General features: G+C 41.5%; 1 protein-coding gene across 1 annotated transcript in view; it reads right to left on the reverse strand.

The window, feature by feature from the left end:
* Positions 1-560: 560 nt before the first annotated feature.
* USP37 (ubiquitin specific peptidase 37) overlaps positions 561-13,837 on the reverse strand; it is a 29,385-nt gene continuing 16,108 nt past the window's right edge. The window contains exons 18-24 of the mRNA XM_031590512.2: positions 10,898-11,150; positions 8,349-8,515; positions 6,566-6,626; positions 5,173-5,288; positions 4,060-4,129; positions 3,545-3,683; positions 561-2,754 (exon numbers count right to left, since the gene is read on the reverse strand). Coding sequence (XP_031446372.1) covers positions 2,667-2,754; positions 3,545-3,683; positions 4,060-4,129; positions 5,173-5,288; positions 6,566-6,626; positions 8,349-8,515; positions 10,898-11,150 — 894 coding nt within the window. The 3' untranslated portion in view covers positions 561-2,666. The remainder of the gene's footprint in view (positions 2,755-3,544; positions 3,684-4,059; positions 4,130-5,172; positions 5,289-6,565; positions 6,627-8,348; positions 8,516-10,897; positions 11,151-13,837) is intronic.

A 13,837-nucleotide genomic window follows, 5' to 3' on the forward strand; every position in this document is an offset into this window, starting at 1 on the left:
GAAGAGCCAAAGAAGGGTTTGTAACATGCCAGACCTGTCACTTGCATACAGCCAGTCCTGATCCATCCCCACTCTGCACCAAAGAGCCCTATGCCCTGGCAGCAAAGTGCCTGCACAAACAGCTGCTGTTATGCTAAGGGCCAGGAGCATTTGCAGGGCTCTAAAGTCATTTCCTCTCTGGAGCAGCCCATGCCAGAAGCCTGCACACACTAGGGGACTGCCACTGAGCATCTCTACCCACCTACAAGCCAGGACAGGGAGAAGCTGAGTGTTCTGCTGTACCAGAAATGTCTGAGCACAGAAGGCTGCTCACCCCCCATTCCCTACCGCTCAGCAGCAGCAAGGAAGAGGCTCTGCAGCCCCTGCTGCCAGGGTGACATGCCACCAAGCCGCCATGTGCCAAAAAAAGCTTGAAGTAATTCACAGATGTTTGCAAATTCTTTCCAGCTACAATAATAAACAAGAACTTTGTTTTCATGGAACATGGACTGCTGGATTCAAGCATCAGCTTTCTCACCTCATTCCAAGCAAAAAATCGGTTTTAAACAAAAGTTAGCGCATTGGGAATTTGGGCAATGTTTGCTTTTATTATAAATTAAATGGAGCACAGTGCCTTCAAAACCGTCCTGAGAAAGGAGAGCTGACTGCTGATCCTGCAGGAACACCATCAGTTATGTACAGCACTAGTGTAGGATGCAATTGGGGAAAACATCTGCCCCCTGGATGGAGCAACCAATCACTTCTCCAGAGGCCGGAGCAATGGGTTCAAAGGATACCTTGTGCCTCACCTCATCCTCCCATCACCCAGAATCCTACCACAATCAGGACTGACAATAGAAAAGTATAATGCTTTGTAATAAATTAACATATACACTGCTTCGGCTGCATCTCACACGATTGAGATTACAACCAAACATTCACTCCTCCTTTGGAAACCACAAAGATGTCACCCTGGCCGTGCCCACCTAAGCAGGGACCAGGAGGTCACTGGGGCTTTTCACTTCCTAAAGGGCTGTCACTGCTGCCCCTCACTGCTGCACAAGGAGGGGAGGAGAGGTCACTGAAGCAGCACCCCATAATAGCCCATTGGGACAAGCCCTGGTATGGAAGTGCCCACAAGAAGAGGTGCCTGCTGTCAGTTCTGCACAGATGGTTCTGCCTGCTTTGCTTCAGCTGATTTATTCCTGAGAAACTCCTAACAATAGTTTAAAAAACCCAGAAACTATCTTGACAGCAAAAAAAATGTATTGTGTGGTTTTTTTTTCTAAAAGAATTCTTTCACCTCTAAAACTCAAGCTGCAAAAACCAGAACTAGAGGCCAAAACAAGATCAACTACTCTGCTTAATAGCAACAGTTTCTCTGAAGTAAGTAAATGCCAGCAAAAGGAAACATCTGCCCCTGCTAAATAAGTGCGAAGGTGCTAAAAAAAATTTAAGTCAATAGGCATTTTTTTCTCCCCACTGAAACAAGCTATAAAATGAGTACCTTGGAGCTAGCCTCATTAAACATGCTCCCAAACTGTCCTGTTAGCACTGAACACAAGCTTTCTGAAAGCTTTCCACCTGCTTTAGTCACACAGCTGGAGCATTCTGCGCTCCTCAGTAAGAACAGCCACAGAGCTGCAGTGAAATCCCTTTTTCTGCACCTGTGACAAGGGAAGACCAAAGAAAGACCACGGTTCAAGCAAAGAGTGGCAAGCAAGGCACTGCAGGCCCTGCCTTCTTCCCATCATTTCCATTTCACGACAGCTCACGGCTGCACAGAACAAGGCAAGATGAAAAAGCAGCTGTGGTTCAGCTCCTGTTCTCTACCTACTCCAGGTGTCACCCAGCAAGCTTGGGTCAGTTACATCAAAGTAAGCCCTAAGCAACATAACTTCAGCAAGGAACACTGCACACCTCTTCTCCAAACTTACACAACAACGTAGTGAAGAAAACACAATCAAATAATAATACTTGTAAAATAAATCACATGTATAATCTCACCACTAAAGGAGGATGACAGTGAATGGCATCAAAGAGACAGAGCTGCCACCAGGTATGCAATACATTCCACAGCACCAAGAGTTTGTTTCCTGGAACTGCATGTCACCAGCAGAGCGCTTACAAACCCACCAATGTCAAAACACATCAGTTCAGCGACTGCACAGCGAGATGACTGCTGAGAGCGTACTCTGGGAGCTGGGCTGCCAGTGAAAATCACCAACACAACACACACCAGCTAACAGAATCTATTGCTTAAACCGGTTTTGGAGAAGGAAAAAAAAACAACAGAAAAGAGCCAAGTGATATGTAAATCTTCCCCACTCACATCTGGTCAGTGAATGGGCTTTTGAAGATGAGTCTCTTTTTGCACAGTTTTTCCTTTTAAATCAGTCTGTGAGCAGCTGTAGTCTTGTGGCTTGATGCAACTCTTTAAGGCTCCATGCTGACAAAATTGTTTGAGGAACAATAAAAACTTCACCACAGGAGGATCGCTCCAGGATGTCAAGGTTGACAACTGTGGTTCGGGCCGAGGACTTGCACAGATGGTTCTGCAAAATGTGAGCATCCGTATTTCTACCATTTGTCTGTTGTTTTGGCCCTGAGCTGTTTGTTACTCCTGCACGTCTGGCACAAGTTCAGGATTTTCTGTGCTCCTCAAGAGGTACGAGGTGTTGGACTCCTCACAGCGGCTGACGGATCGATCTGCCTACTTCCATGCTAAGTGGCTGTGCACTTTTTTCTGTTTCTAGTAATTCATCGAAGATATCCCTAAAACACAGGGGAAGAGCAACAGTGAAACTTACGTACAGTAAGCAACCGCTATGCGAGACAGCCCTGAGGGAATCAGCAACTGGATTTAATCCACAAAGCTCAAGCGTCACAGCGCTTGGTAGAGAAAGGTGTCTTATCTGGCATTTCTCAGAAAGGCTCCTTGAATCCCCAAGCATTTTCTTTTCATTTATTACAATGAATAAGACCATTGGTAAGCTCCAGAGAACAGTAACAACAGTTAAAGTAAGTCCAGGCTAGTAATAGGATCTGTAGGAACACAAGACACAGTCTGCAGAGATAGTGTAGTATCTTTTACTACAGGGACCAGAAAACACATAAAAAGGGAACAAACTGAGTTACAAAAGCCCTTCATCAGTTGTGTGCCTGATAAAGTATTACTTTTATCTACAAATCTCATCTTGCTCATGTCCTGAGATGACCATGGATGCAACAACACAACCACTAGAAGCACGGATAAGGGTATTTACAAATCTTACCGCAAGTAAGGACAAAATCCAAACTCCATTTTGAATCTTGGTACAAATAACGAATGGCTGAGACACCAAATCCAGCTTTTCAAAAGATGATTTAATGTACCTTGTTAAAATACTATACACTAGTGACATATAATAACAAACTCACTGCACTTCAATTTGTCATGCCTGTATAAAATTTTGACTAATTTCTTCTGACCCATATACAGAGACACTCCTCACCCCATCAAAGCAGAATAGAGAAGAAGAGGTCTGCTATAACAAACAGTACCAGAATGCCCCAGGCCACCTACTTGTGCATGTAGAAGAAGATGTAGCCACTTCTGTCTCTGTCACACTGGACAGTGGTTTCTAGAGTTCTAGACACTTCCAGATCATTGTAGGTGAACCAGGATTGCTTCTTGATATCATAGACATCGCTGATATAGTGACCTTAAAAACACAGAACATACTTTTCATGCTGCACTTCAGCCAGTAAGCTAGTTAGCGGGATGCCTTGCTCAGATTTAAAATGCTAAAACATCCCTAATATCCTGCATGCTCTGCCTTTGCTAGCCAGTGAGCTAGTGATAAGCACTAGCAATGCCACAGATCCCATAGCCAGCACTGAGCCCAGATGCCTCATATAGGCACAATGACACCCTCACCCCACTTCAGTGCCAGCAACCCACAATTAAAGAGCTGTTTTTTTTTCTTTTCTGCTCCTGCTGACCCTAAACTCCTCTCTACAAATAACCCTGATATGGTAATTTTGTTTTGCAGATTTTTAATCTCAATAAGAGACGAAGAATAAAACAATGTCTTTTACCTGAAGATGATGTGCTTCCAATGTGGCTGACAATGCTGATGAGGCGATAGGAGTGAGGCAGCTCTCCTGTCTAAAAACAAGGTCCAATTAAAGTTTAAGTATTCACTTTTGTCCCATGTAACCCATGGACAAGGTGATTTATACCTGAAATATGGGTTTTGGCTATTGTGTTTAAAGCTGCAAAAGGATTACAGCAACAGACACCCTGGCTCACACCAATGAAGAGTCCTTCAAGAAGTGGGGAAAAGCTCCTGACTTTAATTTGATCTTTGAGCAAGCAAAAAAAAAAAACAAAACAAAACAAAGCAGTCACTCTGACCTCAGAACAGACACTGACATGAGCTCTACTCTGCAAAGTTCTCTAAACAACCACTTCCTAAGCAGCTTCCACTGATGTCAGAATCAATCCACCAAATAAACATAGATAAGCAAAAAGGGAACAGCACATTTAATTCTGAAATATTAAAGCTTTATCCTTGATAACGATATACAGATTTAATAGCTAATACCAGATACGTGGCTCAGACTCTCATCCTGCACCTGCAATGTCAGCAGACAATACCCTTTTGCATGCAAAAGACACACTCTGTCTGTTCACTGAACAAAAAACTAAATGATGGAGACTGGCTTTTGGTAATTACTGCTTCAAACTCTCAGACCAGGATACCTTGTTGATGCAGTTCACTGGCAACGCTTTAAAATGCAATTCTTGGTTTAAGAAAATTGGTGAAGAATTGTAAGAAAATAAGAACTATTCAAGGTAAGTTCAGATATAAGTCTTAACCTCTGTCGCTTTACACAGCCTTCCTCCAGAAGGGAGGCACGGGGAACTGTCCCAACATTGCTGCATGGAGTCTGGAGCTCCATCCACTGGAACATTCCCCATATAAAATTACTGTTTCCTTTTCATCATTATTCATATCTTAGAGATGCTCAGAGAGGTCTCTCTGCAGCTATAAAAGAAAAACAACAGAATAGAACAGACCCTTATAGTTGAGTACTCTATCTTCTCCCTTTTCATCAGAACGGAATTCTTTAAAACTACCTAACACTGAGCCTATGGCAAAGAAGGGGCTGAACTTCTCAGTTAACATTTGGAATCATAGATCACACCTCAGCGTTTCTTTTCAGCTCTTCTGCTTCAGCTTCTGAGTACTCCATGTCAAGCACATCCTCATTCCCAGAGTCCTCATCAGAGCCAACGCTGTCCAGGAGAGAGCTGTTAAACTCTAAACAGCACAGAAACAACAACACTGCATGAGAACCCAAGCAGGAAAACACCCAGTTCACTCCAGAGCAGGAAGCCAGACCCAATCCTGAGAGCAGCAGGGCCAGTTGGGCCAGGGAACTGCAAGCTGGGCAAGGAGGAGCTATGAATTACAGTTCTAAACTATAAGTTGCATTAACAAAGTACATTTTTCAATTTAAACTGGCATCCAATCGCTGCTGCTGGCAGCAGGCATCTTTTCATTGTTTTCAGTGGTAAGAAGGCTGCTCACCACAGGAACTTCCAGTTTGCTTGGCTGAGCAGAATGCAGGCAGCGCTTTGCAAAGAGCCGGAAGGCACCACAGCTCCCTGTACACACTGTTCCTAACTTCCTGGGATTCTGCAGCCACCCGACTAATGCGAGGGTTTGTACAGTGCTCATTAGGAGAAGTGGCCGTGCTTTCAACAGCTAAATGAAAGCTGTGAAGTGCTGGGTGGGTGAGGAGCTGTGATTAACAGGACACTGCTCAGGATCGACTTTTTTTTTTGTAGAAAGACATCAGCACTTATTGCTCTTCAGAAGCTGATAAGCTCATCTGGTAACCACTGAGGGCCTTTCAAGGTGCCCAAGCATCTAAGAGCACCTTACCACAATGCTTCATAACTGTTACCACTCCCTTTTTAGAGTAGGAATTTCCTCTGTTAAGCTTTGCCCTGCCAGGCTGCATGAAACCACTCACCTGCCAGCCCCACACAGATGTTAAGCACACCTGAGGCTCACAGTCTGCATTTGGGAAGGACAGATGGTATGTTGGGTGCCCCCTCCATTCCCCAAGTGCTATACCTAGAAGCAGGGTTTATCTACTCTCCCCCCCGTGTCAGACAGATAGGGTACTTATTTTCTTAGGCAAAGCCAGTGCATTAACATGCACTAAAATACCAGTGGAAACTTGATGATCCTTAAATTGTGACTACAGCCATGTTGGTTTCTGGGAACACAAAATTCCATGGTCCATTTGCTATATATATATATATATATATATATATATATATATATATACACACACACATACCATACTAAAAACTCAAAAGAATTAAATAGGTCATTTTTTATTTTAATTTTTTCCTGCCATTTGCTTCCACAACTGAGAACAAGAGACCCGAGCAAAACCAAGTACAATTAAGCACACATCAAAAGGGCCTGAAATCCCAGCTGTCTTGCAGTGAGGAGCTGCACTCATACATACAGGTCTATTTTCCTTCAAAAGCAACATACTGGAAAAGTTAAATAAGCTTCACCTTGTAGACTTAATTCCGTAGCTCGCTTAAGGTCATCATCCTCTTTTTGTTCTCGTGCCTCCTGATGGGAAGAGAACAAAACTTAGCTCACTGAGACAGTTCACTGTTTAAAATTCTTGTGGTGCTTTTTTTCCATTGAAACTGTGCTGCTCTGGTTTCTACAACAAACCTGACACTGTAAATTAAAGGTTTCGTGTGAAGAAGTGTTTGCAACCAGCGAGAGTCCAATGTTCTCATCCAACAGAACCTGGGACAAACCTTCATTAAGGCTTGTCAAAGCTCCTAAAGCTTGGTATGCAGCAGAGCAAGCCCCCACTAACACCAAACACTTTCAGTGGATCATTAATTTGAAAAGCATCCGAATGAATTTGCAACCCTTTGCTAAGGAAAGCTGTCTCACACAAAGCTCCTCACACTGGAGCAAAGTTTAGATTTCTGTCCAAAGCCAACTGTAGACAGAGTTGTTAAACTTGGACAGATTTTATTATCTTCTGGCCATTAGAAAGAGATAATGTTCTGTTTAACAGGTGTAATTCACAAAGGCAGGATGCAAAAAAAAGTCTGTCAACAAGTCCTTCCAATTTTTTGGATAGCATCATGCTCCTGCTCCTCCCAGCACTCTCAAAAGCTCAGAGCTACAGCAGCTTTCAGTACACAGTAACACTTACTGTGCTAGCTTCTTAATTCAGTCCTTGAATGCTTTCTGTGCACCTGAATGCAAAGCCCTAACTACATATTTCAAACCAAGATAACCACATTTTCATGTCTGATTCATTAGAATAGCAGATTTTCACTTCAGAATCATAGCAGAGCAACACACAAAAGGCAGTTTTACATTATTAACATGAGGCCTTTTATCTCACTTTTTCTAAAGTATTTGAGGATCTTCATTGAACTACTTAGTGGTACTGAATCAAAGCTACATCTGGCACAGAACACACCAACAAGCACTTTATAATGAGAAATGGGAGAGAAAAATCCAAGAGCCACAGAAACATCAGATCTCATAAGGAAAACCATGACAGCTTTAGTATTAAAAGAGAGCAGACAAGGGTATCTACTTAAAGACAGACCTGACAAAGTGTTTACTTCTTCCTCATGGCAGTTAAACATGTAGAAAATAGTTACAGGTCTTGTAAATCAAGTGGAACACAGATTGTTAGCATACAAGATCCCATTTTTTTCCAAGTCCTTTTTAAAGGACTGTTTTTAGACTTAATTATTGGAGATCCTTTTTCCAACTTACAACAGGAAAACATCACATCATTGTTCTGCTCTCATACTCTTTGCTGTGCATTTCCTACCAATGATCACCAGAAACAGTGTACCAAACGAGACACATCTTTAAGCTGACCTGATAAGGCCATCCCCAGCTTTTGCTTTAAAATCTGTTGTTTCTTTCACTTTGATTCTTGGCAGAATATGCTGTAGGGCTTCCAGGCAATAAGCAACTTCCAGGGAAGCTAGGGGTGAGCCCGTGAGTGTTATGTGAGAGCTAGTGAGACTTCAGTTTATCACTATGTTTATATAATGTCACAGCTTTATGTATAAATATGCACAGAGAGCTTGGAGAGATCTGCGTGTCTGTGATATAGTATCGTTCCCAAAATACACACAAAACTATGCCTAAATCTACCCCGTGCTAGGAGTGGAGCTAGAACATCAGATTCTCTCAAACACAGAGCAGAATCGCCTTTCAGTTGCTGTGTGAACACAAGGTTTTCTTCAGCCATCAGCTTTCCAGTGCTGGGGAAGTAACTTGAGAGAGCAAATTATTTCTTACTTGTTCTTGAAGGCTCTGAGCCAGTGCTTGCTGAAGTTCTTGTTCTTCCCTCTCTCTCTCCATATCATACTGCTGCAGCCAGTCAACCTCTCCCTGGGAGCCTTCCGGAGTTTTGTTTTCCTTATTCTCATCAAAATCTTTAGTTATCTCAGTGAAATTGGCAGGACCTGAAGGATCGCAAAGTACAGTTATGCTTTCCTGGGTTTGTAACTACAATCCCTGCAGCACAGTGACATCTATTGACAAGGAGATCTCAGCCATGAAAACAAAAACAGAAATGTCAACAGTTTGAAAAAGCTCCAGAAGAAGGAGTCTTGTAATTTTAAGAGGTACAAGATGAACCACTTGATTAATCCCTGAAACGATCCTCTTCCTTTATGCTTACTCAAACAGCAACTTCAACTAAAAGGAAGATGCCACATACCACTAGGTTCCTACAGCCACAAAGCTGACACCTGCATTTTTCTAGAAGTAACCAAAGATTTAGAAAAAAAATAGGTTTGCATTGCATATTATACCTCAGAATACTACAAGCCAAGCTACAAATTAAAGTTTAATCATCTGTATGAGAGTGGGAAACAAATCTCAAGCACTCTTTCAATTTGTCAGCTTCTCTTTCAGTTAAGAGTTCAACCTTGTGAACACAGCCTAAATCTTTAAAAGTGCAAAAAGATTAAAACTTCACAATTGAACTTCAAAATAAACAACATGTCAGAAGTTAGGTTTTTTGTTTTATTTTTTGTTTTTGGACTATTTCTGAAATGAATGCTCACATTCAACTACTGCACACATCTCATCTCGTTGCAAGACACTTTCATTCTCCCATTTGCTTGCAGCTGAAAAAATTAGAACCTGCTCCAAAAGCCATCATGCAGCAACATGTGAAACTTTAGAGTTTTGCCCTACGCAGACTTCAACATCTGTTCATTAGTTACTGGCAAGGACTACACAAGGCAGAGTCTTACTAGCTATGACCTCTTACATATAAGACCACTAGAACCAAAACTATAATCCACCAGTCTAATCCTCTTAAGATGAATAACAAAACAGAATTTATTACATGATCTTTGAAGATTTCTACTGTAAGAAATACTTGATTTAATTTCAGGATCTTGTAGCAGAAGAGACATCTGTTCTACTTAAACTTGCCAGGGTCCTACCCTCTGTTTTTTTTTTTTGTTTCTTTTTAAAGCACCACAAACAATTCAATGTTTACAAGAAAAAAGATTACTAATGATAAAAAAAAGACTGGAGCAAGTTAGATTTTTCATGTTTAGAATCACTTTGTTTGATAAAGGGGAACATCCATTGCCTTTGAGCTTCCTTTAAATAGAACATAGGGCTGTGAACTCATTAGGTGTTACATTCAGCTGCCATAAATGCTAACTTGAAATACGAAGATGCACATCTCATTTGAATGCCAAACTTTATGGTTTGAATAGTACTTGTGTTTTTGACCATACACAAATACAGAAAGGCAAATTCAATGCTACGTGTTTAACTGAATTCTTCATCAGAAATTACAGATGTCTATTAAACATACTTTCTGCTTAAACATCACAGCCTTCAAGTAATTGCATTACATCTTTCAAGGAGAACCTGAAGAGACATTTCTGCTGCCAGGCTCTCACAGTTGCCTTTCACAACCATAGTAACAAAGTACGTGAAGTTGAGCACATGCAAGGCTGACTACACATCTGGTTTTCTTAGAGACCAACTTCCAACATGAAAGTTGTTTCACTGGACAATTCTTCTCAAGCTTGATGTTCTGAACAGTATTTTCGTTAACGCCTAACCTTTTGGCTCTGAGAAGAGAAGGAAAGGATGTTGTTTCCCTGTTTTTTCCAGGCTAGTGGCACTAAACATTTGCATGAAAACATGTAGCACATGCACACTTAATTCTCCTTCAGCTGTGAGATACAATTTCCCCACAAGGAGATCAAAGAGTCTTCCTCCTGTACTTAACCATGTTTTTGGCTACGATTTGCATGCTGAGTCTCTTAGGCTCACTACTCAGAGTATTACAAAAGAATAAATAGAGATGGAGTTAAATTCAGCAGTAACTAGTGAAAAAAACAACTGCATTAACAAAAGCAGTTTGGTCTCACACAATGCAGACATCATTCTTAAAGTTCAGCAATCTGAATGCTGCTACCGCACTGCCCATCCTGCAGCAGCTGCAGAGATGTAACTACTTGCTGATTACAGAGGATTAGGGCCCAGACACTGCCAAATCTTCATAATTTGAATTGTCTGGTAAGGCAGGGAGTGAAAGTGTGCGGTAATCAGAAGGGGAAAAGATGGCAATGAACCCTGAAGACAACCTACCTTTATCACAGCAGTGACTGACATGTAATTCATTGAAATGGCAAAATGTATTTTCTTACAAACTTTATACATTGTGAAACTATGAGAAAACTCTGAGAAATTCAGACAGTTTCAGCAGTATGCTTGCATCTGGCTTCTGCCCTCAAATATTACCAGCCCACTGCTATCAGTAACTTGCTTTAGTCCATCACAGCACAATTAAGGCAGTTACTTTGCCTTACCTGATTCTAATGGTGCTTTGGGTTTCTCCGTCTCCATCGTTTCCAGGTTTTCAGGCAACTCCTGAATTTCATCATCTCCAAACCCAGTGTCTGGGCTGCTTGTGGGCTTATCCTCATCATGGCTCAGAGACAGAGAAGCTTCCCTTTTGCTGATCTCTAAAACAGCTGCTAGCAGCTCATCTTCGCTCATCCCATCAAAACCAGCATTGCCCAGCTCAGGTTTATCACCCTCCATTTTACTTCTTTTTGAACTCTAGAGATGAATGGAGTTATGATTAAAAACTTGAATGAACAGGTATATAACACCAGCTTTACATTTCCATATAGATTTATTATTACTATTGTTTAACTCCAGGATGTGGGAATTTGGCTCTGTCAAGGCTAAACAGGCAGTTCTGTGAGTTTCAATGGAGACACTACCCTTGCAGCTACATTCACTCCAAGGAACAATATTTAAATATCAACTACAACCAGTTTTTACAGGCCCTGTGGATTAATACAGCCAAGGCAACTCTTCCCATCTCCTTCAACACACGTTCTACCTTTAGGCGCTGATGGATCTCCAAGCCCCTGGCAAGTCAGTGCTAAAACCCTGAGGGCAGAAGTAGCAAAACTGCAAGTTTATTAACACAGCAGGCTGAAGCAGTACCCGAATGGAACTTGTAGAAAGGAAGGAAAAACAGGAACTGAAATTAGGCTGCTAAGAAGTAGAATTAAAATTACGTCTGGCAGTGCAGACTTGCCATAAGAAATCACAGGGGGGTAAGGGAAACAATACAGTGATCAGCAAGTCAAGGAAAGATCAGGAAAAGTGGGGAAATAATATTTCTTAAGGAGAACAAAATGGCTTTAAATCAGGAGAAAGGAAAAAACTCCTGATCCAACTTTTTCTATTGTTATGTTATTGTTGTAGTTATTTTCCTAAAACAGATGCTCATCTACTCCAAAGCCATACTGATTTATAACCAGTGTAGGCATTTCCATCATTGTGATATCAACTGTTTAATCAGGAGGCTAACCTCTAAGCATACATATTTAAATGATTATACTACTTACCGTATTTGTGTGTATGTATATATTTGCATTTGTATATTACAAATCATGGTTTTCTAATTATTATTTACGAATTTATCCAGGTCTTTCTCCAAATTTCACTCGGTTGCAACTCAGAACTTCATTAAAACAAACAAGAATCCACCATACTGCTGCTTTTTTTTTTTTTTTTTTTTACTTGTAAGTAAATAAGCTTTTGATGAGTAAGGCTGGTTTTATAGTGCAAACTCTTTGCATTAAAAATGGTTTATCAAACCAGATCAGCAAGTGAATTACCCAACTGAACTGCTTGTTTGAATCATCACCACCTCCAACAATCAGAACGGACAACTTTTATTCTTTTTCCTCCCATTTTATTTGTGCACTGACTAGGAAAATCAGAGTACCTGCAACTCTAAGCTTTCTGACTCCTCTCTGCACCTGTAGACCACTACTGTCAAAACTGATTTAGCTCTTCAAGCAAACTGTGGTTCCAGGGACTCTGACAACAGCCTCCTCTAATTCAGAAGCTGGACTTGGCTTGGCAACAACAGTGCATTACTTGAATACAACTTTTCCATTACAATTCATTTGCATGGATTTTAAGCAGCTTAGGCTCTAATTCAGGCTGCTTTAAATAAATGTATTTGAAAAATACTTAAATACCACTTCACCTGCAGAGCCAGAAATCACAGCTTTGCCCTCATTAGCCAGGTAACTGCTATTCGCACCTAGAGCCCAACATCATGTATCCCAGTTGTTCTCCTACATGGCAGGATTGCTTTTGTGCAGTGCCACGCATGGGATACATGATCATCCCAACACAGCTGCAATGAGAAGCATCCTGATAGTAGCTCTGCAGTAGCAGCGACGCCACACCAAGAACCAGGACCAGGTCCTACCAGGACAGTATGGTTAACAATAGCAGATGGCTGCTCAGGTCTGTGGTGGGGAGTGCCCAAAACACACAGCTGCAAAAAGTCAAGTTGCTTATGTGGAATCATCTCCACCACTGTCTCTTTCCCACAGCAGGCTGGAAAGCCTCCCATTAATTTGCTATTCAAATTAATAGGCTTTATTCCCACCATCTTTGCACACAGCGTTGCTGTGATGGAGATTACCTACACTTCCTCACAAACAAAATTTGAAGAATCATTTAAGACAGTTTGGAAAGGTTTCTCTTTACAGAAGGAGCACTTCAAAGAGAAGTCAGTTTAATTTCCCCACCCACAGCCACCACAGATGTGCTATGCAAGATAGCAGTTGTTCATTCTACTTCTGAGAGCAAGCTGTTTTCTGCTTACTCCCAAAGCAATCTATTCCATCACTTAATATCCTGAACATCAGGAAGTTTTCCCTGAAGTATAATCTAAAAATTACTGTCTGCAATTTCAGTCTACTGCTTCCATCCACTGAGGCCAAGAAAAACAGCCCAAGTGCTTCCACTCATTGCCTTCCCTTCCTTGAAGATACACACTGTTTAGGTTTTTCCTTTCACTAAAGGACCCAAGTTCACTCAACCACTCTTTCCTCAGAAATCTTCCTTTCCAAACATTTGACTATTCACGTTTCACTTCACTTGCTTCTCTCCAATTATTCTCTCTTTTTCAAATCTGGATTCCAGATGGATCTGGATGCTAGATCCAGCATTCCAGGTAAAGATCGATGCTGAGGAAAAAACAAAGGCTGATTTCACTCACCCTGCAGGCTATTCCTCCCTTAAATATTTACCTTTTCAGTCAGCCTACTACTCTGACCAACTGTTGCCCCTTACTCCTTTCTGAAGGCCCACTGCTTTCCCAGCTGTTCTCATCCTGCATTTACAGCCAGTCAGCCCTGCTAAGATTAGTGTCTTTAGCCTGCTCATACTGAACCACCCCTCCTATTTTTAGGCAGTTTCTCAGATTT

Source organism: Phasianus colchicus, chromosome 7, assembly GCF_987193195.1.
Source record: "Phasianus colchicus chromosome 7, bPhaCol1.hap1.1, whole genome shotgun sequence".
Classification (NCBI taxonomy): domain Eukaryota; kingdom Metazoa; phylum Chordata; class Aves; order Galliformes; family Phasianidae; genus Phasianus; species Phasianus colchicus.